At 33.8% G+C, this 25,191-nt stretch overlaps 1 protein-coding gene and 2 long non-coding RNA genes across 4 annotated transcripts in view; 2 read left to right on the top strand and 1 right to left on the bottom strand.

Moving 5' to 3' along the window:
- Positions 1–2,514, top strand: part of LOC136825180 (sericin-2-like) — a 34,052-nt gene extending 31,538 nt beyond the window's left edge. The window contains exon 5 of the mRNA XM_067081206.1: positions 2,453–2,514. Within this exon, the coding sequence (XP_066937307.1) occupies positions 2,453–2,514 (62 nt within the window). The remainder of the gene's footprint in view (positions 1–2,452) is intronic.
- A 1,460-nt stretch (positions 2,515–3,974) lies between these two features.
- Positions 3,975–5,212, bottom strand: LOC136825145 (uncharacterized). The gene is made up of 2 exons (XR_010849257.1): positions 5,111–5,212; positions 3,975–4,214 (listed from the first exon to the last, which is right to left on the bottom strand). It is a non-coding gene; the product is annotated as an uncharacterized lncRNA (long non-coding RNA).
- A 4,053-nt stretch (positions 5,213–9,265) lies between these two features.
- LOC136825144 (uncharacterized) lies at positions 9,266–11,844 on the top strand. 2 transcript variants are annotated; one of them, XR_010849255.1, is made up of 4 exons: positions 9,266–9,301; positions 9,743–9,866; positions 10,369–10,497; positions 11,553–11,844. It is a non-coding gene; the product is annotated as an uncharacterized lncRNA (long non-coding RNA). The 2 variants fall into 2 exon arrangements; XR_010849256.1 differs by having other exon boundaries at positions 9,269–9,348.
- Positions 11,845–25,191: the final 13,347 nt, after the last annotated feature.

The raw sequence follows: 25,191 nt of genomic DNA, 5'->3' as shown, positions 1-25,191 counted from the left end.
ATAATAATAATAATAATAATAATAATAATTTTTTTCATTTCAGCAATTCAGGGAGTGCGAGAACTGACTGCTGATTGAAAGGGGTCCATACATTGACAAAGGTTAGGAACCACTGATCTAGAGCGATGAAGCCGGTGCTACGACAGTTCGCCCCTGGTCAGTTCGTCCCGAGACACTGAAACAAAGGGGAAAATACCCAAAATGCAATTTTCGAGGGAAAGCTTTGAACAATTACTTCAGAACTAAAATTGTCGTCGGACAGTTGTAGATAAAAAAAAAAATAGACTAAATAACAGCAAATCGAGTTAAGATTTATTCAGCATGTCTACCCACCAACATGGCTGCCTGCAAGATCGTAACTTCACAGAAAAGTAAAACCGAAAATTACGTCTACACAAAAAAATAAGCAGAATGCTGGTTGGATTGATTATATGATTTAGGCCAAAGGCCAAGCACTGGACCTATGAGGTCATTCAGCGCTGAAACGGAAATTGACAGTAAAAGGTCTGAAAGGCGTAACAGGAGGAAAACCTCAAAGCAGTTGCTCTATGAATCAATTGTTAGGAGAGGGTTGAGGAAAGTAAGATGGAAGAAGAGAATATGAAAGGAGGTACAGTAAAAGGAACGAAAGGGGTTGCAGCTAGGGGCCTAAGAAGGCACAGTGCAAAAACCTAAATTCCTACAATTAGTTAATTTGGCTGTTCGTATAATATACAAATTACCTTCAAATATCAACTTGCTTTAAGAAATGGTCCTAAATTTCTTTCAAACGTTAAACCATATATATGTGGTCTCCGGTAATAAAGTCACAGGAAAAAAGTCACAGGAAAAAAGTCACAGGAAAAAAGTCATAATTTTGGCTAGGAAAAAAGTCACGAAAAAAAAAGTCACATTAATTTACAATCTTTTATGTTTTTTACCGTAATCCCCAAGGGGCTTATACTAAACACACCGCAAAGGTTATCTTGGAAATATTAATGCGACTTTTTTCCCTGTGACTTTTTTTCAGTCTTTTTTACCTTTTTTTTTTCTTTACCTGGATTCATATATATTCCTTCACCCAACTGATTTTTCCCCATGAGGTCCGAACTAGTATAACGAGTTTCTCCGCCCCCATCGGCCTCAATATATAACGCGAATTATGCAAATTCAAAGGTATCTTTTCAAGAACGAGAACCTGTGGGCGTAATCAGTGCACGCCTCTGCTTTAAATTACAAAAAAACTCATTTTGTAATCTTGAATAGAATAGATTAACTGAATATCTCTTATCAGTCAAAGCAGATTACTTCAGACTTAAGGAATGAAGAGGCATTATGAAAGGATCTTAGTCTAAATATATCCAAGAGTATCCTTATCGCCCTGCTTTTTAGGGGGTGGGGGGACTTTCTTGACGCGTTCCTGCAAACGAACGCCCGTGCGCGCGCGCCCACATAGATCCACGGTTCTTGCTAAATGTTGAGTAAATTAGACAAAGGCCAATATTGAACTGGGGAAGATTCCGGATTTGCTTACGAAATTTTGCCAAAATATCTGCTCTGCATTGAATTAGGAGCACTCACGAGAGAGAGAGAGAGAGAAAGAGAGAGAGAGAGAGAGAGAGAGAGAGAGAGAGAGAGAGAGAGAGAGAGAGAGAGAGAGAAATGCTATACCATGAAACTTAGGAGCAATATGACGCCAGGCTAACCAATGTAAATTAAAAGCAACCTTCAAATTTTGCTAAACTACAGAATTGTAATTGCACTTTTAAGAGAGAGAGAGAGAGAGAGAGAGAGAGAGAGAATTTCACTTGCCTAAACATCACAAAAGCTACACGCTCCCATCATGCTACCCAACAGTAAAAGCCAAGCTACCCAACAGCGCAATCCCGTTCGTTCTAGAATTGCTGTATACCGCGTCTGCCAAGAACAATCGATGAGGTAACTCCTGCATTGGGTGCTTAGACACATTGCCCAAGTGTTATGTAATAATGTAATTACTCCAGTGCTCAAGATACCACAAAAACTAAGAACCAAGACAGTGTCTTCAAGAACTTCAGTCTGTTTAAGATATTTATTCCAGTGCTACTCGTCACCAAAAAAACCAAGAATCGAGTCACTATCTCCAAGAAATTGGGAACAATATGATGCCAGGATACTGTAAATTGAAGTGACTGCCAAATTTTGCTAAGCTATAGAATTGGAAGTGTATACCCAACTGTTGAGAGAGAGAGAGAGAGAGAGAGAGAGAGAGAGAGAGAGAGAGAGAGAGATAGGTACGACATTTCACGGGCCTAAAATACATCACAAGAGCCACACGCTTCCATCACGTTGCTGAACAGAGCTGAACTACCAAACAGTGTAATTCCGCTCGTTTTAGACTTTAAACTTTCTACCAAGAATCACTGACGAGTAATAAACTCCCGCATTGAGTGCCTAGACACATTGTCCCAACGTTATGCATTAATTATTCCAGCACCCCTTACGATACTTCAAAAGCCTGGAAGTGAGTCAGTGTCAAGAGCTACATTGTTCTAAAACACTTCCAGTACTAAAGTTACCATAGTCCCATGAACAGAGTCACTGTCTCCAAGAACTTCAGTCTGTTCTAAAATATTAACTTCCACTGACCCAGTAGAAGATGGCTCACCAAACTCTGATCGTAATTATTTGGGATTGATAGATACAGACGTGGCTTTGTTACCGCCTTTATGGTAACCACATTTAACAAGACTGAGTTAATAAAAGACAATACAAGACAAGACTGAGTTAATCAAATAAGGAAATTAGTAGTAATTAAGCCGGCAGTTATGACAGTGAAGGTGCGGTTATGAAATTAACATTGGTACTGTAGCCGACTTATGGTACAGTGCGGGTGTGTAATAGTGACCTCGAAACTTAATTTAAAAAACAGACAACGCATGAATAAAGTTGTGCTTACATGCAACCAGGAAATGAACTTCTAGTGGCCACTATCCAAAGCCTCAATCTAATCAGTTACCCCAAAAGTCTGAACTAAATCTAAGATTAAAGATAATTGCACATTCATTTGGCGTTCACCTTATACATATCAGTAAGATTTCCGGCATTCAGGAAATCTGACAAAACCTATTTCAACCTATTCCTGTTCGATCAGCCGTTAATTTTAATTAGATTAAGCATACAACCACATCGGCCCGCTATCACAGACTACGCTCATACTATAGACATTACCATGGAATGCCTTAAAAAAGTTAAATTCTCCACCCAAATTTCAGGAGTTCCTTATACCTTTGGCTACAAATTACTTTCAAGACCAGCAGTTGACCGAATTGACAGAAAACGGTTTTTATTGCTAGTGAAAGTTTCTGCCTACTGTTAAAACCTAAAATTCCATTCCTTAAGCATTAACTAACATTATCTAATTTTCTAGTGTAACCCGAAGCTTTTTCTAAAACTGCTAAAGCATTGATTTGTATTACGAGCCTTACTCACCGTACACGAAGTAAAACTAGCCTTAACCTTCGTTAGGGATATAAAATAATATTCAGGCCTTTTCAATCATTAACATTTCCTTAAGCTTTAAAAGTTATCCCAAGATTTGTGTTTAGGCCAGACAATCACACTTAAACTTCAACTTTAAGTGGAAAATTCAAAGACTTGTTAAAGCCAGACACCACTTCGAAATTAATTTTAAAGCTTTGCTTTTTTTTTTACCTCATTAAAATCTGCTAATATTTATTTATCACCCCGTCTTTGTCATTTTTAGAAAACTTTGCTTCTGAAAACTCACTTCTAGATTGAGTCTCCATGAAAGTGGATGCTACAATGCATACATCTCCAAGCATTCTAGTTCGTAATTTTAGACAACTTTGCCTCTTGAGAGATCCACTACCTCTAGATTATTCTGTTCATTGGTTAGGCTAACCCACTTTGGAAAAAAATAAAGTTTAGAAGCTTATAAGCCACAATAGTACAAAAATCTTTTATATTTAACCAGGACAAAAGTAAACCATAAATGTTAATATATTTAAGTATAATTAGCAAGTTTATTACCATTCAGTTTTCGCATTTATTGTAGATTGATGAGCTTCGAAGCTTTCATGCTATTATAGCTCTAGCTAGCTCTAGTCCACAAAGCTAGAGAATACTTCAGGACTTTACAGAATCTTTGTGATCTTGAAGCTTTTAAGACTGAATAAAATGCAATAATCAATGCTTTAAAGATACGTTTAGTCAAGCACTGCCTCGGGAGCCACCTGCAAACAAACCATGCATCAGAAAAGGGAATCAAGACAAAACTTTAGGTCTATTGCTTGTAAGTTATATTAAAATTTATAACCCAAAATTAATCCTTTACTTCTAGGTATAAAAATAGCCATATGAACTATTAACAGTTAACCATGTTCGAAATATTAAATCTTTGAATACAATTTTATAACTATAAAACTGAAGAGTTCAATTCCTATGAATTATTAACAGTTAACCATGTTAGGAATATTAAGTCAGGAATACAATTTGATAACTACAAAACTGAACTTCAATTCCTAAGTTCATGCTTACACCTGGCAAAACTAAAACCTGGCAAAACAAAAGTAAATTTCACAAAAATTTAATAAATCAAATTCAAAAGTTAAATTCTACAAGAGTTTTACACAAAAGCAAATAACATTTTTACTTTAAAATCTAAGTGAAATGCTACGAAAACTCAGTTACTCATTCCTTACTTTAATCTGAAATTAATTAGTTACGTTAAAGTTATTTAGTTACGTTAAAGTTATTTAGTTACGTTAAAGTTATTTAGTTACGTTAAAGTTATTTAGTTACGTTAAAGTTATTTAGTTACGTTATTAGTTACGTTAAAGTTATTTAGTTACGTTAAAGTTATTTAGTTACGTTAAAGTTATTTACGAAACCCTAACTAAAGAATTTTTTTCCTGAAAAGTAAAATGGATTAGTAAATCTAAAGCTCCCTCGCAATTGTGTAGTAGAGCCCGGAGGCTCTACTACACAAAGACAAAAGGGAGTACCCCCATCCCCTCAGGGGCACCGCCCCGTCAGGGGTGGAGGTAAAAAAAAAAGTTTTTGTTTTCGATGAGAATGGATTGGGTGATAATGAGTATGAATGATTTACTAAAATTGAAAATAAACTCACCCGTTTAGTTGAAGATTAAATATACATACGTCCAAAGTGTCCATTGCAGTCTTCATAACAGCAGCAGCTTCTCCAAAAGCTTCATCAGCTTCTGAAAGAAAAAAAAAGCTTTAGCTTAAAGTCCACACACAAGCTTCAAGTCCCACCTAATTCTAGCCAATAGTGAAACTTTATAGTTATAAATCAATGAATTAGGCTCCAAGTCCCACCTTGAAAACCAAGTCCCACCTTGAAAACCAAGTCCCACCTTGAAAACCCAAGTCCTTGAAAACCAAGTTGAAAACCAAGTCCCACCTTGAAAACCAAGTCCCACCTTGAAAACCAAGTCCCACCTTGAAAACCAAGTCCCACCTTGAAAACCAAGTCCCACCTTGAAAACCAAGTCCCACCTTGAAAACCAAGTCCCACCTTGAAAACCAAGTCCCACCTTGAAAACCAAGTCCCACCTTGAAAACCAAGTCCCACCTTGAAAACCAAGTCCCACCTTGAAAACCAAGTCCCACCTTGAAAACCAATGACTATAGTTATCAATTACTGAATTAAGGATAAATATAAGTCAAAATTAGCAAAAACTCCAAAACATTAAGTCTTCCACCACGTAAATAAGATGGCGCTAGTTAAATTCCGTAATAAATGTTTTAAATGATAAGTTACCAAAATAACATCCCAAGTACTCGGCCACAAACTACTAATGACTGAACTTGGTTAAAATGTCATTTAATAAAATTGTTTAAATTACTCAGAAAACCACTAAAACTACAAATTAAAACCTAGAGATCAAAGAACTATAATCACCACGGATAAAGGACACCTATAACAGCCAAATAAGTCAAAACTCAAACGCAAAATAAACTTACCTCATCAACAACACTAGTTAACTCTGGAAACAACCCCGAAATAAGCGCAAGTAACGAAAACAACGGCAAACAACACACTCCAGCACGCAACAACGACTATACAACTGGGAGACTTACCACCGTGAATTAAGTTTTCATCGGAAGTCATTCTCCCGCCAAGGACAGCGTAAACAGGAGACGAGGGAAACTCTTCTTTTCTACTTCCGAAAACCGCCGCTAGAGGTCCTTCGTATCGCAGCGCTAACGGAATGCAAACGAACTTTTAGATCAGTGGTTCTTAACCTGGGGTACCTGTACCCTAAACCTCAAACCTGGGGGTACGAGACATGATAGCCAGCGCAAGGCTACTGTATATTACTGTATATTTATCATGTTTGTATCGTATTTATATTGGAAGGGGGTACGAGAAAATTTTCTGAGATATTTTCTGAAAAAGGATAAGAAAGACTGATTTAGATCGGAACAGTGAAAGTTTTCTTCGTTTTACTTTCCGTCCTTTCATCGTCGTTCGCTCTGGAAATAAAACACGGAAGGCGAATTAGAATGAAACAGTTTTGTTTAAGGATATCATTAAATGCGAGAGAAATCTAAACGAACTTCTAAATCGTCAAAATAAAACTTCGCTTCGTTTTATACTCGTTCGTCTCTTGAATTGCATTCGTTTTGTAAATAAAGCGTGGATGGCGAATTAAAGCTATACATTTTTGTTTAGAAAATACTGAATTTTTACGTTTATTTGAATAATAAAGGCAACATTTCCATAAAGTAATATTCATATATCATATAGCTTAAATATATGGTCACACGTAAGTATATGTGTATTTATAATACGGAAATAATTTCCATATTAAAAGCATTCATGCAAACGTACGTACATACATATACACATACATAAACACATGGACGCTTAGTTATTTCCATATTTATAATAATTAAATACATACGTAATATTTTTCTTAAATATTCATACATAAACAGAGGCGATTATATCTGTATTTATAATAATAAAATATTTACCATACGCAAGCATTCACACATGCGTGCGAACAAAATACACAAAACGCACGAACATTCGCGAGTACATACTCATTGCGATAATGAGGGACTTCATAGAGCGAAGAATTTCTTTGCAAAATTTACGTGCAGCGGAAAATACTGCTTTCAATTAGTTATGCCACTTTCCTAGCATTTTATTTTCTCTTAAGGTTTTATTAAAAGATGGAATTCATAATTAAGCACAGCAGGTGCGTCAGAGAAAATGACTGATTACCTGTTAATGAACTGAAAGAAAAAATATTTATTTTCTTTCTACTTTTTAGTTTTCTGTATAAGAAAACTCTTGTGCCGGCTTTGTCTGTCCGTCCGCACTTTATTCTGTCCGCACTTTTTCTGTCCGCCCTCAGATCTTAAAAACCACAGAGGCTAGAAGGCTGCAAATTGATATGTTGATTATCCACCCTCCAATCATCAAACATGCCAAATTGCAGCCCTCTAGCCTCAGTAGTTTTTACTTTAAGGCTACAGTTAGCCATAATCATGCTTCTGGCAACGATATAGGATAGGCCACCACCTGGCCATGGTTAAAGTTTCGTGGGCCGCGGCTCATGCAGCACTATACCGAGACCACCGAAATATAGAGCTATTTTCGGTGGCCTTGATTATACGCTGTAGCGGCTGTACAGAAAATTCGATTGCGCCGAAGAAACTTCGATGCATTTTTTACTTGTTTCTTAGTGTATTTGACTTAAGGTGGTGTTTGTGATGCTTATATTCCCCTTATTTTTTTTTTTATATTTATTTGTCTGTTTGTTATTTCATTCCCTCTTTTCTTAATTATTTGCAAACTTATGGGTTTCTTATTTCTTTAGTAATAATAATAATAATAATAATAATAATAATAATAATAATAATAATAATAATAATTTAATTGAAGAAAATGAAAATATGAACTTGTTACAAAGTCGCCTAATAATAATAATAATAATAATAATAATAATAATAATAATAATAATAATAATAATAATAATAATAATCTGATTGAAGGAAATGGAAATATGAGCTTGTTACAAATTCGCCTATTAATCATCATCATCATCATCATCATCATCATCATCATTTAATTGAAGACATGAAAATATAAACTTGCTAAAAATCCGCCTATTAATAATAATAATAATAATAATAATAATAATAATAATAATAATAATAATAATAATCAGACTGAAGAAAATGGAATACAAACATGTTATTAATTTGCCATTTAAATACTGTTGTTTCCCTAACCAGTCAAACCCCATTGGTAAATATTTTGAATAAATATTTATTAATATTTTTTGTACATTGCTATGATAACTTGACGTATGGATATGCTTATTGAGTTTATGAATATGTTATGTATATTTTTTTAGGTATGGTTTTATATATAATTTTTTTTATTTTTATTTAAATCGTCTTTGATAAAAGTGAACAGAACGAGAAAAAAATTCGATTGTGGGACAATGTTATTTTTCATGTTTTATCGCAACAGAAACTATATCAATCAATAATAATAATCTCGTAGAGGGGAGTAGTGCCGTCAGTGCATCTTATGTGGTGCACTGTAGGCAATTACTAAAGGCTCTTTGCAGCGTCCCTTCGGTCCCTAGCTGCGACCTCTTTCATTTATTTTATTCTACCTCCGTTCATATTCTCTGTCTTCTATCTCGCTATCCAACCTCTCAATAAATATTTCATAGTGCAACTGCTTTGAGGTTTTCCTCCTGTTACACCTTTCAGACCTACCTACTCTCAGTTTCCTTTCCACCGCTGAATGACCTCACAGGTCCCAGTGCTTGACCTTTGGCCTAAACTCTATATTCAATAATAATAATAATAATAATAATAATAATAATAATAATAATAATAATAATAATAAATAATAATTCGAAGATTCCATAAAGGAAAACTTAACTCCAAGAAAGACTTGTTGACTTTGGCATTTTAAATAATAATAATAATAATAATAATAATAATAATAATAATAATAATAATAATAATAATAATAATAATAATAATAATAACTCAGATACATGTAATAATAAGGTAAAAACTAACTCCAAGAACTAATAAGCTGTTCACTTTCACCGTAACATAGAGTGACGTGGTTTTTCAGTCATATTCTAGAATCCTTGAAAATTACCTACAAATGGAAAAACTAGCATATTCACTTCTGGATTACGTCCTCCTTGGCTTGAGAATCAGTAAGACCAAAGTTGATTTTTTAGGGAACCTAGGTTTTGTTTGAAGTTTCTCCTTTGCATTCTTTTAGATGCGAGGAATTACTGGCGTTATCTTGGTATGAATCATGTAGCTTCAGCGTCATTGGAACTGAGTTACCTCGGTGTTTGTATTTTTTTTTTCTGCTGTGCGTCTCTAAGGCGTAATGGGCTCTTTAGTCGATGTTGGTTAGGCGAGTTTTTTCTTTGTTTCCAACGATTTTTTTTTTTTTTTTTTTGGATTTTCCGTTTTTTTGTTTTTATTTATTTTTGATTCTTTTTTTTTTCTTCTAGAGTATTTTCCGTGATTCTTCAAGTCAATAGTAGGTTTACTATAGTCCCATTGGAGTAAGGATTTTCGTGAATCGACAAGGAGTAATTTTAAAAAATTTTTCAATCTTGAGGGTTTCTGATAATCGGAGTTTTAAACTTTTCAGTTAATAGATGTAAATCCATCTGGATGAAGGAACTTTAATTTTTACGAAACACTTCAAAGGTTTCAGCTGTTAAATTCCTTTCAGATCAATGGGTCATAACAGGATACATTTTTGAAGTTCCTCAGCAACCATGGCTTCAGAAATTAACTTAGACTCCATGAAATTGGTGATAACTCTTGAGTTCAAGTATGATCGTAATTTGTAAAGGGTAAGTACTCCTAGCTCATTTAAGTGTACCTGATGTTTCCTATTTTGTGGTCAATGAGTATTTCAGACTTTTGTGATGGGTGTTCATAGTGCTGTTAAGACAGTGATTTTTTTAGTACTGTTGAGTGATTTTTATATTGATGTTACGTTTAACTGCCTGTGAGTTTGCTGTGCATTATTCAGACTGGTTAATGTAAGTAGTATTTGCTTTGATATTTCCCTAAGCAATGAATTTTCGTGTTAGTGGTATTTTTCATGTGTTAGTGGTATTTTTCACAAGTGTTCTTGTAGCAGTTAAGTTTTAATTTTGAGTTTGCAGGTTTTACTAAAATGAGTCATTGTAGATACTTCCAGATTCCTCTGAGTTTACGATTAAATTTTTACTTAGACCTTAAAACTTAGCTTGATTTCGGGGTTATTTTTATTAGGAAGTTCAAAAAATTCATTCAGTTGCATAACTACATAATTTCCAGGCCCATCTCTTAAAGTAATTTTGCTTCCAGGTAGTTGGAACCTTCAAGATACTGATCTGAACTTGACGATTAGTTGACAGTCAATTGCTAAAACTTGCCTCAGATGTGACCTAACAACCATAACCTGAAGACTTCAGTCAAGGCTTAAAGGCTTAAAGGGTGAGAGCTTTCCATTTTTTTTACATCCCCATTAAATCACAAATTCACCTCCATTCAAAAGCTTTTTTTTTACCTCCATCCCTGATGGGGCGGCGCCCCTGAGGGGTTGGGGGTCACCCTCGTTGTCTTGTGTAGTAGGGCCCTCGGGCCCTACTATATAGGTTCACGGGGGCTTAAATTAATCTGAAATTGCCTTTCAGGTGGTACGTGGTAAAGCCAACAATAGCTATTAATGTCAAGAGCTTTTTTCAAGATCAAATTCGGTTTGCAATTTTGAATTTGAATCTCTTAAGGATTTGTTTTAAACTTTAAATTTTAAATATATTTCTTTAAAGTAACGGAAAGTTTTAAAAGTATAGAATTAAATGATTTGGTATGGTTTTAAATTTTAAATTTAGAATAAATATTTTGTCTTTAAAGTAATGGAAGGTTTTAAACGTATAGAATTAAATTGTTTGGTATGATGGTTTTGCCTTTTGTACAATATTAAGTTCTTGAAGCACTTGGTAAGTCTTACTGTTTCTTGTCCATAATATTGATTTAGTTTATATCAAAAAGTTAGTTTAAGTATAATTATAAAGTAAAATTTTGATTTATAAGTAATGTAAAATTGATAAGTAATGTTAAATTGATGTGATCTAAGTTAATTTACTGAAAAATTGGAAATTTATAAAATTTAATTTCCATTAACTACCAACGTACACAAGTGTATTTGTCCATTCTCTTGCAGTAAGGTAAACCCATATCCAGAGGTAGTCACTTTTTAAGTTATATTAAAATTAAAGCATAATCTTCATATTTATAAACTGGCTATTAAGCAAAAAGTGACAATTTTTAAAATTCTGTAGTGGCTGATTTTATTTAAGTTGATAAGTTAAAATGTTAATGTTTAAATGTTTATTGTTTTAAACTATGTAGTGGCTGATTTTAAGTTAATTTCACTGATTAACTATGTAGTGGCTGATTTTAAGTTAATTTCACTGATTAACTGTTAATGTTGGGTTAAAATGTTAAAATGATCGTGAAAGTTCTCTGTAGCATGCAATTTCTTGCAGGTCAATCTACTAGTTCGACAGTCGGGTCGTGAAAATTCATTCGATGGTTGAAGCCTAGCGTACACATTACCATGAAGCTTATTGGAAGCCTTTTTTGGCTTATGAAGCGTCCAGTAACTGTGGAGGAGATTAATAAAGCTGTGAACTCCGGACTTTACAAAATAGAAGCTTCTAGAATTTCTGGTTAGAATTTGTTATACTTCCCCATTTCCGGTGATGCAATGTAGATAAGTTTTTTGTGTGAAACTTAAGGTAAATTTTACTTAATTCTGGTCAAAAGCGTATGCGTGGACGTAGTCACGGTGTTTCTATAATTCTTTAAATTCCAGGATATGAAATAAAAATCTTTATTAATCTGGTGTTTTTGAGATATCCAATGGATTACTGTAGTTCTTTAATGTCAACCAGTTTTCTAAAGTAACTGGGTTTAAGAATCCTTATTATCTTCATAAGCTAAAAAAAAAAAAAAAACTAAAATCAGGAAGGTAACCACTGGCTAAAACCTGTAATGACTTAGTATACAGTACAAAGATAAGCATGAAGGGTTCTCAAGAGGCAGTATAAAGTACAGACTGAACTTAAAAGTGGTTAAGCCAGCGAGCATTTATGATTAAACGAAACTTCTTGGAATAAAAGCTTCGAAAAAAATGTTAGGCCCATAATATTTTAGCAAAATTGTACAAAATCTGAAGTTCTTTAGAGATTTGGTATCTTCGGATAATGCCTCGAAAAATGTATTAGGCACATACTTCAACAAAATTTCAACAAAACTGTACAGAATCTAATATGTTGAATTGGCGTATAAGCCTTTTAGATGTGCTTTAAATGATTGGTCTTTGGTTTACATGTTGCTCGCATTGACAGTGTATCAGGCTTGGAAGCTATCGTGGTGGTTCTTGCATAACATTTAATTAGACAAAGTTGCTTAATTATTGCTTTTCTTAATGGCGAAACCCAGTTTACGAGGCCGCTTTAACCTTCGTATGCAGTTCTTAAACCCTGTGGAATAGTGTCAGAACACCTTTTAAAAAGTTTCTCAGTTCATAGGTCTAGATCTAACGGAAGTTCTTAAATCCTTGATTCTAGTGGATTTTGTTGATTGTATATGCACAGCGTCAGTAACTTGTTCATTGGACTTTTGTAGAGGGAATGTGGTTTTTTTTTATTCCATTACTGCTTTTATGCTCTTGGGACAATGTGAATCTTATAAGCCAAGGTGGTATACCTTCCATCGTATAGACTAAGGTTAAGCCTCGCGCCTTATCTCGCCATTGTTACCTTGGAAAACACAAACCGGAGACGTTAAGGAAAACCGTTAAAAGTTGCCCAAGCACACAAGGCTGTTGTGAAAGAGAGAGAGAGAGAGAGAGAGCGCTATACAAGAAACTTAAGATCAATGCGATGACAGGCAAAACAATAGTTTTAACTACCAAATTTTGCTTAACTGTAGAATTGGAAGTGCACAATCTCTCAGAGGGAGATCGCGTGTGTGTATTGAACTGGCTACGTAGTTCCTTTAGAACTATTCGTAAGGGGTAGTCTTGTTAGACTAGACCATTCTTCTAACGGTGAACCATCAAGACAGACTGGAGATAGACAGCTCCATGTTGGTAAGGCTAACTTACCCCTATTTTACCGTTGTGGGTGGGACTGGCAAAAAAATGTAGACCAGACAGGAGGACTCAAGATGAAAATTCTAAAAGCGTGAATTTTCTTTCCGAGAATCTTTCAGAAACTTGACTTAACCGTCAAGCTTTACCGCAACGCCTCGGCCGTTAGATTTTAACTTCCAGAATTTAGGTTTCAGTCAAACCTGATTTGTTCAAATCCATGACAGGTCTGTTTTGATAGAAGTTTTTGGGTAAATGATAGTATATACTAATGATTTTGAGGAAACTATGGTAGCCATGCAGGCAATCTTCTCCCTTTGATAATCGGCCATTATGTTTTCTTAAGTGTTCAGGTCTCGGAATGCTAATACACATTCTGGTCTAAACAGAAGCCTTTTCTGTATTCAAGCAACTTGGAGGAACTTTCTTTTCGAAAGTTATCTTTGAAGCATTGTATTGTCCATTACGAGCGCGCGCGCACAGTCACCCACAGTCTCTCTCTCTCTCTCTCTCTCTCTCTCTCTCTCTCTCTCTCTCTCTCTCTCTCTCTCTCTCTCCTCGTGGAATTATCAGAGAAAGCAACAGATTTTCTGAGTGAGCTGCCTTCTGAATCGAAATACCACAGATGGAAAAATTAATAAAACGGGGGTAATTTGAGGAAACGCTTGAGGTATACTGATGGGAATAGTTATAAAATGGTTGAAAATTAATCACAGTGAAGCAGCAAATACAAAATTATGATACTAGCAGAGTGCCAAAGAGAAGTCTTTCAATTTTTTACTTCACCAGCTTTATTTCTGATCACCTGTACTCTATAAAATATTGATTAGCTTCTTATCAGTTATTCAATTCCATCCCTGAGTTAAATTTACTTAATGTAATTCCAAGGTTTTTAGTTCTGTCCCTGAGTTAAATTTACTTAATGTAATTCCAAGGTTACATGTAGGCTAATGGTCACTTTATGTGAATAAGGTAAGGTAAGGTTAGGGCAGGTGAGGTAAGATCTGACTAGGTGAGGCAAAGGCAGAGATGGCTCAGGTAAAGAAAGGATAGGTAAGGTAGGGTAAAATGAAGGCTTATAAGGAAAAGGTTAGGGAAGGTTAGCTCAAGATAGGTTAGGTTAGATACCTCTGAGAGTGAAGGGTATCCTGGTGCCCCCATACCAAATGCAACTAGCCCCTTCCTCCCGGCGCCCCCCTCCATTCCCCACCATCTTCATCTATGCTGTATTTTGGATAATTTTAAATTGTTAGTGTTGTGATACAATATAGTAATGGTAGTTTCTCTTAATCTTTTTTGTTATTTTGGTTTTGATTTTTCTATCTTGACAATTTTTTTATATTTGCCAAGCGAAGTTCAGGTTTTGTAGGTAATATATTTAGTTTTCTCCCCAAGGAAAAAGGAACAATATTAAGACTTTATGTATATGTATATATATATATATATATATTTATATATATATATATATATATATATATATATATATATATATATATATATATATGTTTATATATATATATATATATATATATATATATTTTATTTATTTTATTTATTTATTTTACTTATATGCAATGCATGTCTATGTATTTTGTGAATGTGTTTACTCAACCATTTTATGTATTCATACACATGCATATACAGAGAGAGAGAGAGAGAGGGAGAGAGAGAAATGGAACTCTCACAGAAGCTTCAGCAGTGGCGGTGGTTGTGGTATGTGGTGGGCACTGAGACTGAGGGTGACCTTAGCTGCCCGATTTTATCGTTTTATTTCCTCGTCCGTGATGTCGGCGGTCGGTTGTGCATTGTGTATTGTCCCGACCTCAAAAGAAAAAAAGAAAGAAAAAAAAATGGCTGTCTTGGATGACATCTGTAATTCTGTGAATTGTTTCTCTGCCGTCTATTGCTCTTCTTTCGACCTTTCGTGTCTCTCTCTCTCTCTCTCTCTCTCTCTCTCTCTCTCTCTCTCTCTCTCTCTCTCTCTCTCTCTCTCTCTCTCCTGTAGCGTGGAATCTGTATAAGTCTTTTGTATACATCTTCTGTATACATCTTTGCTCGGAAATGAGGGATTTATATTCCTGGCTTTGAAGGTCGACAGGGAGTTCTTAGAAGTGACGTGCGTTGGTATAGAGTTTTCTACGCTCTTTTAAAAGCTGTGATGACGTTAGATTGGTCTCTTTGCGTTTGCTGAATACGTATGTTTTCCAAGAGGTTCTTCGTCTCTGTTGGTTGGTTTTGAGTCAGGAGGTCCGCACCAAGCCTCCAAATCCATTTCATAGGTCTAAGTCCCTTTAATCTAAACAAACCATCCATTGCATTTCTAAGTGTGATGATGAATATGGCAACATGTAATCACGAAAGTTTCTTCCATATGTTGGGGGATGCGTTGTTATTCAAACATGAAGTTTTCCTTTATATCTTTGAGGCTGTGCCAAATAGACACAAAGTTTTCCGCTGGATATTGGAAGTTGTTTCAAATGGAAACATGAAGTTTAACGCTGTACATTCGAGGCAGTATTAAATAGGCACATGAAGTTTACTGTTGTGCACTGGAAATGGTGTCAGATGGAAACAGGAAGTTTTTGTTATATTAGAGGCTATGTCAAATGGAAACAGTTCTCCGTTGTGTATTGGAAACTTTGTCAAATACACATGAAGTTTTCAGATGCTATTGGAAGCTGTGTCAACTGGAAACATGAAGTTTTCAGTTGTATATTGGAAGCTTAGTCAAAAAGACACACGAAGTTTTCTGTCGTATATTAGAGGCTGTGCCAAACAGACACATGAAGTTTTCTGATGTATATTGTTACCTGTGTCAAATGGAGACGAAGTTTAGCAATGAGTATTAAACGTTGTGGCAAATGGAGACAAAGTTCTCTTTTGTATATTGGAAGTTGTGTCAGACAGACACGTGAAGTTTTCTGCTGTATGTTGGAAGGTATGTTAAACAGAGACATGAAGTTTTTCACTGTACATTGGAAGCTGTGTCAAATAGACTTGAAGTTTTCCTCAGTAAACTGGAAGTTGTGTCAGACACATGATGTTTCCTGCTGCATATTGGAAGATGTTTCAAATAGACACATTTAGTTTTCCGCTGTATATTGTAAGCTGTGTCAAATAGCCATATGATGTTTTTTGCTCTACATTTTCAAATGGAAACATGAAATTTTCTGTTGCATACAGGAAGCAGTGTCAAATGAAAACATGCAGTTTTTCTGTGTATATTAGAGGCTGTGTCAAATAGACACGAGAAGTTTAACACTGTATATTGGAAGCTGTGTCAAATAGAAGCATGATGTTTTCCGCTGTATATTGGAAGATGTGTCAAGTAGACACATGAAATTTTCCGATGTATAATGGAAGCTGTGTCAAATAGAAGCACTGGGATTTCTGTTCGATTCCAATATTTTCTTGTTTCCCGAGCTGGAAAAAAAATATAGTTTTATATAAAAATCTATTTTTTTTATCTTTTATAATCGTATACAGGGCAAGTGTACTTGTTTACAAAATGCAGTGAAATGTAAACATGATAGCAATTAGGTTCTTGGGTTCTTATCTTTGTGAATTAGTTGTTACGGTTACTTTGCTTGAAAAATATGATGTTGCACGCGGTGTTGAATAAGTATTCATGGAGATAAATATGAATCTAGAAAGAAGCTTAGTATACATTTCATTTTGTGGGTAACGTTTTAAAACACATGTATCGACTATTCAAGTATTGCCCAGGAAACAAGTACAAATGCTGTCTACATTGCATCACAATGAGTTTTCAGTTGTACAATTTAGATTCTATGTAGAATATTTCTTTTAAGACTCACTCATTTCTGTATCAAAGTAATTTTGCTAGAGTGTTTTGATATCTGGATATGAGCAATAATGACAAACATTTAAAAATAGATGAATAATCATGAACTTCACTGTGAAATAATAACATTGATATTTTTCAGGGACCCGTGTGTAACCCAGGAGGGGCTAGCCAGCAGTTCTGGTCTGATACCTTAACTTTGCTAAGTAACCCAACCTAACCTTTACCTAACCAAGCTTTACCTACTTAACTATAGCCTTACTTTAACCCTACGAAGAAAATTAACCTGGACCCAACCTTGTCAAACCTAACCTTAGCATACCTAAAATAACTTTGTCGACCTTACATTACATATGATAGCTAACCTTGTCAAACTTGCATTACCATTCATAGCATAACATTATCAAGCCTACATTCCCACACCTAATCTTTCATAATATCAAACCTACCTTGTCATCTCTAATTCATATTACCTTATTAAACAGGAGTTTCTACATCAACAATCTTCATTCAAATTCTTTACCTTACCAAATTTAATCTTGCTTATCTTTCTTACCATACCTAACATAGTTCTGTCAAAACCCCCACCTTACAGTAAGTAATTAACTTTATCTTATTAATCCTTTTATATCGTACTTAACATGACTTTATTCAACCTACAGTACCATGATTAAAATAGCCTTACTATACTCAGTTATCATAACATTGGTAAACCTGTTTTGCTATGTCCAACATTACTTCATCAAACCTGACTTATTTTATACTTTACTAATCTTACTTTATATGGCCATCCTAGCATACTTAACCTAGTCTTAATCCTAACCTAACCACTTTGAATTTATTACCTAACCCAAACCATATTACCATAGTGAAATAACTTTATCAAACCTATTATACAATACTTAACATAAATGCTTAACCAACTCTTCCTTTACCTAGGTAATGTTTCTTTATCGAGTGTACCTTAATTTTACTTCATAGTAGCTTGTCAAACCTAACCTAAATATGGTTAAATAACATTATTTAATCAATGCTATCTTACCTCACCTAATTAACACTACCTTGTGAAACTTAAGCTTAGCTTACCTAAACTAACATATGGACCTGTAGTATGGTTGGACCTGGAAATGGATTCAAATCCAGTAAGCTGAAGCACCCGGTCAAGATTCGAACTCTGGCTGAGGTGTGCATCTCTCGTCAGACACCACAAACGCTCTAGGCTGTGACGTCATCAGCTGGATGCCCCGATGAGACTATGACGTCATCAACTGGATCCCTACAGTTGGTGCCTGACTCAGCTAGGGCTGACGAAGGTCTGAAGGTATGAGACTGCGGTCTGTTGGCTATGATTTCTATGGGTTTTTTTTTTTTTTTTTTTTTGTTTTGTTATTAAGGCATAGCAGATCTGGTTTTTTCGTTTCTAGAATATTTTATGCAGTGGATGATTTATTGCATTTTATTGAAATTTTTATAAGTTGTTATAATTCTACTTGCTATAGGATGTGCAAGTAAACTATATAACTACATAGCTATATATATATATATACATACGTATATATATATGTATATATGTATATAAATGTATATATATGTATATATGTATATATATGTATATATACATATATATATATATATAATATATATATATATATATATATATATATATATATATATATATATATATATATATATATATATATATATATATATATATATATATATATATATATATATATAAAGAGTAAAACCATTACTTGTACGTAAAACATCATTAGAATACAGTAATGTTATACAAACGGTTGTATAAAACTGTTAATATACAAGCATAATAAAAACAAACCTAAAAGAAACAAACACCTGCAACATGGAGGCATACACACACACACATACTAAGAATTAAAAGCATCTCCGTCGACCTCTCGTTGCTACAGAGGGAAGGTTTCAATTTGAAAATGTCCAGGCCCTCCACTTCTGCCAGAGAGAATGGAAAACGCGTCTGAGCAGAAACGGCGACCACTATTTTCTGCATGATCCGCACGGCACCGAATGGTGGTTTCGCTAAAACCCTGTTTGTTCTAACAGATCTCCCTACGTGTTCAAACCATCGTACGCGCGCTTGCTGCTTCGTTTTTCCCGCGTAGTTTGCATTGCGCGTAATTTGCATTTGTATAAACAACATGAGATTGTAGTTCTGGGAGTTCCTCGTTGGATGGGTCGGTATCGTTCTCGGCTAGCGCTCTGCTGGGCCCGCGTTCGAGTCTCCGGCCGGCCAATGAAGAATCAGAGGAATTTGTTTCTGGTGATAGAAATTTATTTCTCGGTATAGTGTGGTTCGGATTCCACAATAAGCTGTAGGTCCCGTTGCTAGGTAACCAATTGGTTCTTAGCCACGTAAAATAAGTCTAATGTCTAATCCTTCGGGCCAGCTCTAGGAGAGCTGTTAATCAGCTCAGTGGTCTGGTTAAACTAAGGTATACTTAACTTATTTGTAGTTCTGGGGGTGCGATGTCTTATGAACTGAAACAAGCTATACCAATGGTGTACTTAGGTTTAAATACTGCCCTGACATTAACTTAGGGATAAAATTCTCTTATGAGTTTTAATAGTCTATTTTTTAACAGAAAAACTTTTATTACCGTGGAAAATAAAGTACAGCTTCATTGGCGTTTGAAAGAGAAACTTTCGGGAACGATAACTTTTCCAGCTGTTTTGCCAACATATGTATCTATGAAAGCAATAATGAAACCGTTTTAATGAAGCATTTCTTTTATAAACTGAAATTGTGCATGAAGACTCAAATAACTTGAACAAATGCCAAAGGTACGGGTTACGAGTGTAGAGACTACACTGCGTTCATAAACTATCGGGATGAATGAGGAAAATTTAGTTGTGAGTCCTATCAATGTGAGTTTCCTGTACACTGACTTCGAGAAAGTGTCATCACTTTGCTTACAAGCACGTCAGGGAAAGCTAAAGTATTATCGTTCTCTACATTTGAAGTCAATTCAATATTTTGGTGTTTTGAGTTAAAATAAGCAAGAAAAGGGTACAAGCACGTCAAGCAAATCTAAAGTATTATTATTATATTCTCTACATCTAAAAGTCAGTTCAATATTTTGGTGTTTTGGGTTAAAATAAGCAAGAAAAGGGGGTACATGTTCTTCAGGTCTAAATATTAAACAAGTAAAAAATGCGCCGAAGTTTCTTCGGCTCAATCGAGTTTTCTATTTAGCGTATAATGGTATATGAAACTCTCAGCCACGGCCCGGTGGTGGCCTGTGTTGTTGGCACCTATAGCGGTGCCAGACGCACGATCATGGATAACTTTAACCCTAAATAAAATAAAAAACCAATGAGGCTACAGGGCTGCAGTTTGGAATGTTTGATGACTGGAGGGTGGATGATCAACATACCAATTTGCATTCCTCTAGCCTCAGTGGTTTTTAAAATCTGTAGTCATAACTGAATAAGGGATGGTTCATGTACAAGTAAGCACTAGTTTTACTCTTTTTATCAAGAATCTGCTTTTCCCGGAATAAATCAGTTGCATATATATATATATATATATATATATATATATATATATATATATATATATATATATATATATATATATATATATATATATATATATATATATATATATATATATATATATATATATATATATATATATATATATATATATATATATATTATATATATAATACGTATGTATATGTATATTTATATATATTGCATGTATATGTATATATGTGTTGCACGAGCATGCGCGCACATAACTTATACATCTAAGCATATAAATGTATATTAGAGGTTGATTCACATACGAAAATTCTTATTTCGTCAGTTACCGTTAACTTACTCCGAAAGACTAAATTATGAAAAGTCAACAACAATTCCTAAATTACGTTTTCCCCTGCCCCCCCTCCCAAACCCCACCCCCACACCACCCACACAACAACCTCCCCCCTCCATTTTCCCGCTTTCCACGAAAGCCCAAAATTCTTCCCCCAAAAATGTTCAGTAATATTTAGACGCTTCAGGATTTTCCAGAAAGGTCTTTGAGTGACATGAAAATAAATGATCATATTTTGGTATATGAGTTTTTCCACCTCAAAAGGGTTTGTCTTAAAACAATGAAATAAAAAAAGAATCTTTTCGTTGTCCGCGATGTTCAATTTGGGGAATTTTAATGAATTCTTAAATGATAAATGCTCTGGAAAAATTCCGCTGTATTCGAATACAGACGTAAGGTTTCAGAATGCATCATATTTAAAGGATATTTTATTGAAAACGTTTAATTACTTTTTCTTTTTTATTACTTTGCTTTCCATACTCAAAGCAATGTTGAGCTCATTATATCGCTGAATAAACCGGGGTGCTTTTATATTTATGCGTTTAGGGGTATTCGAGATATATATATAATATATATATATATATATATATATATATATATATATATATATATATATATATATATATATATATATATATATATATATATATATATGAACATAACTTTGCAGTCTCCCATATTCTTTTATATATACCCAACACTTACCAGTATATATTTTTACCACCACCGCCAATTAATATATATCATTATCAGCAAAATGAAACTCCTCATTGCATTGACGACCATTGTTCTTACTCCTGTCCGATATTTGAATTCTTTCATTTATATATATCCTTAAACCTATTTAACATCCACGTAGACAACAACTCTGGCCTTGTTTGTCTTAATTATGAATTATTGTTTTCGTATTGTGAATAATATTCCATCTTATTCGGCTCACGTATCAATCTCCACAATATAATAATAAAAATAATAATAATAATAATAATAATAATAATAATAATAATAATAATAATTATTATTATTATTATTATTATTATTATTATTATTATTATTATTATTATTATTATTATATGATTATTATTATTATGATTATTATTATGATTACTATTATTATTATTATTTTTATTATTATTATTATTATTATTATTATTATTATTATTATTATTATTATTATCTCTAAACGGATAATATCGTCATAGCCGCATTATTTCTACCTTTAATAACAATAACAACTACAACAATAATAATAATAATAATAATAATAATAATAATAATAATAATAATAATAATAATAACAATAATAACGAAATTGCAGAACATGTGCAAAAGCGTGACTCACTGCCTTAAATGCGAATTAATATTTTCACGTTGTGAAAATTAACAATAACAACAATAATGAAATTACGGAGCATATAAATGGCGACAGTCTGACCTTCTCCAAAAACCGCCATCGTTTCGATTTGCAAAAGACAACGACACCAGACAAGGAATAATTAATTCCCGGCAAACAAAACAACCCGCTCTTTCATCCCCAGGCAGGACTGCTGTAATATCGTCTCATCAATTTTGATAATTAATTTCCACGTTAATGACAGGTAATGTTGAGATACCTTTCGTTGTGTGTTTTTTTTTTTTTTCGCGATTAAAAACCCGCAAAAGTTTGTCTGGAACGTTCGTGATACAGTGTAAATCATTTTCGCCTTTCCATCGGAGAGGTGATACGGAGAAGTAATGTTATACGCGAGGAAAAGTGGAGAGAGAGAGAGAGAGAGAGAGAGAGAGAGAGAGAGAGAGAGAGAGAGAGAGAGAGAGAGAGAGGCAGGAGATCTTCGCTTAGTTCTTAGAGTTAAAAGAACGAGAGAGAGAGAGATAGGGAAAGGGCGGAGGAGAAGAGAGAGAGAGAGAGAGAGAGAGAGGAGAGAGAGGAGAGAAAGACAAGGGAAGAGAGAGAGAGAGCGAGAGAGAGGGGGAGAGAGAGAGAGAGGAAGAAGGAGGAGGAGAGAGAGAAAGAGAAGGGAAGAGACAGAGAAAGAAAGAGATAAAGGGAAAGGGGAGAGAGAGAGAGAGAGAGAGAGAGAGAGAGAAGAAGGAAGTGGTGACAGAGTTAGAGAGAGTTAGAGAGAGAGAAAGAGAGAGAGAGAGAGAGAGAGAGAGAGGGAGGAAGAGAGAAAGAAAGCGAACGAGGTAGAATGACACACGCACTGATATACTCCATCTCAGGGGTCACCAGACGAAAAAAAATAAATAAATAAACAACAACGCCATTCACGTCAATTATCTGCTTGGATATCGTTTTGCGCGACCTCTTTCCATCCCTTTTTGTCGTCGAGTTTTTTTTTTTTTATCTGTTCCGTCGCTGCGTCGAGATGGAATCATTTTGCCGCGACCCTTAATGACGATTGGCTTATTGCAATATACTAGCTGAGGCTTCCGGTGGCCGGGGAAAGGCGTGGGGGCAGGTGGCGAGGGAGTTGAATATTCAGGACGTGAATATATATTTTTAATATTCGGCTACAGAATTAGATAAGTGGATGTTCGGGTGAATATTATGCTTAATGATGCTCTACAGTATATTATTTTACGATTGTTTATAAAAATTTAATTTTAAATTATGCTTAATGATGCTCTACAGTATATTATTTTACGATTGTTTATAAAAATTTAATTTTTTTATCTTATTTTACTGGGAACATTTTAGCGCTCTGTCCTGAATTAGAAATTGTGTTTGGTAGACTATGTTGAACTGTAATAATAATAATAATAATAATAATAATAATCATAATAATAATAATAATAATAATAATTTTAATAATTATTATTATTATTATGGAAATTTTATTCTTTATAATAATAATAATAATAATAAAAATAAAATAATAATAATAATAAAAAATCAAAAATAATAAACATTATTATTATTTTTTATTATTAATATTATTATTATTATTATTTTATTATAAAAATTATTATTTTTGAACTAAGAATAAATTGAAATGGATATTTAATTGTATAATGCGCTGTATAATCTACATGACACAATACATTCAAATTAAATGTAGAGGAAAAAAATCAAAAGATGTGCACTACAACAGAACATGAATGTGGAGACACGCACACATTAATAGACATGTAGAAATTGCAACATTTTCCAGTACATGAAAAGAAAATAATTTTGGAACTGAAGAAAAGTACAGAAAAAATTATAGCTAATATTTAATAATACATATCACGTGGTTGATCAATATCTTTGTCACTAGACAATATATTTTTATATAATGATTCTAAACCTAAATATTCACGATGCTAAATAATATTTCAATTCGTGCATAAAAATTAACCCAATATCCAACGCATTTTAAATTTATTATTGATGGAAGCAGAACATTGGTTCTTAACTTTTCCAATTTATACACCCCTTTCAAATCTGCATAATAATAATAATAATAATAATAATAATAATATTAATTAATAATCAACTGTTAATAAAATAATAATAATAATAATAATTATTATTATTATTATTATTATATATTATTATTATATATATATATTATTTATTTTATTTTATTTTATTTCTATATTTTGAAAGCAAAAAAATATACATCTGTATATAAAAATATATTTTCTAATACTTTAATTATTCATAGGCATCCTCCAAAAAAAAAAAAAAAAAAATACGTCTGTAAGAACCGGCTTAGGTGTCAATAAATTTCAAAATTTACTCAGCCAAAATTAACAAAATGGTTTCCAGATTTCACTCTTGTCTTGTTTTCACGTCAATTTTTTTTTATATTAGTAAGCCCTCACAAAAAACACCCACACACAAACAAGCAATTTTTCTGATAACAGCATGCCCTCACAAAAAATTTAAAAAAATAGTTTTTTTGATGTTAGTACGCCATCACAAAAATTTTTTTTCTGATAATAGCACGCCCTCACAAAAAATGTAAAAAATTGATTTTCCTGATATTAGTACGCCCGCACAAAAAATAAGCAATTTCTGTGACAATAGCATTCTCTCTAAAAAAAAAATATTTTTCTGATAATAGCACGCCTCGAAAAAAAATTTTCTGATAATAGCACGCCCTCACAAAAAAACATAAAAAGCAATTTCTCTGATAATAGCACGCCCTCACAAAACGAAAAAAAAAAATCATCCCTCTATGCAAATATATCTTGAATAATGATATTTAGATTACTCTCAGGCGCTAATATCCGGTTCCACTGTGTAATATAAACTACAGACGATCTAAACAGTTAATCCTGTCGAGCTGGTAGGCGCCATTTATAGATTGATATAGTTAATTAATAAAAGTTCACGCGTGATTAGTTCTTCTGCGAGAAAAAAAAAATCGTTCCTGT

This window comes from Macrobrachium rosenbergii, chromosome 37 (genome assembly GCF_040412425.1).
Source record: "Macrobrachium rosenbergii isolate ZJJX-2024 chromosome 37, ASM4041242v1, whole genome shotgun sequence".
NCBI classification, from domain to species: domain Eukaryota; kingdom Metazoa; phylum Arthropoda; class Malacostraca; order Decapoda; family Palaemonidae; genus Macrobrachium; species Macrobrachium rosenbergii.
This window is presented reverse-complemented; position numbering and strand designations above follow the sequence as displayed.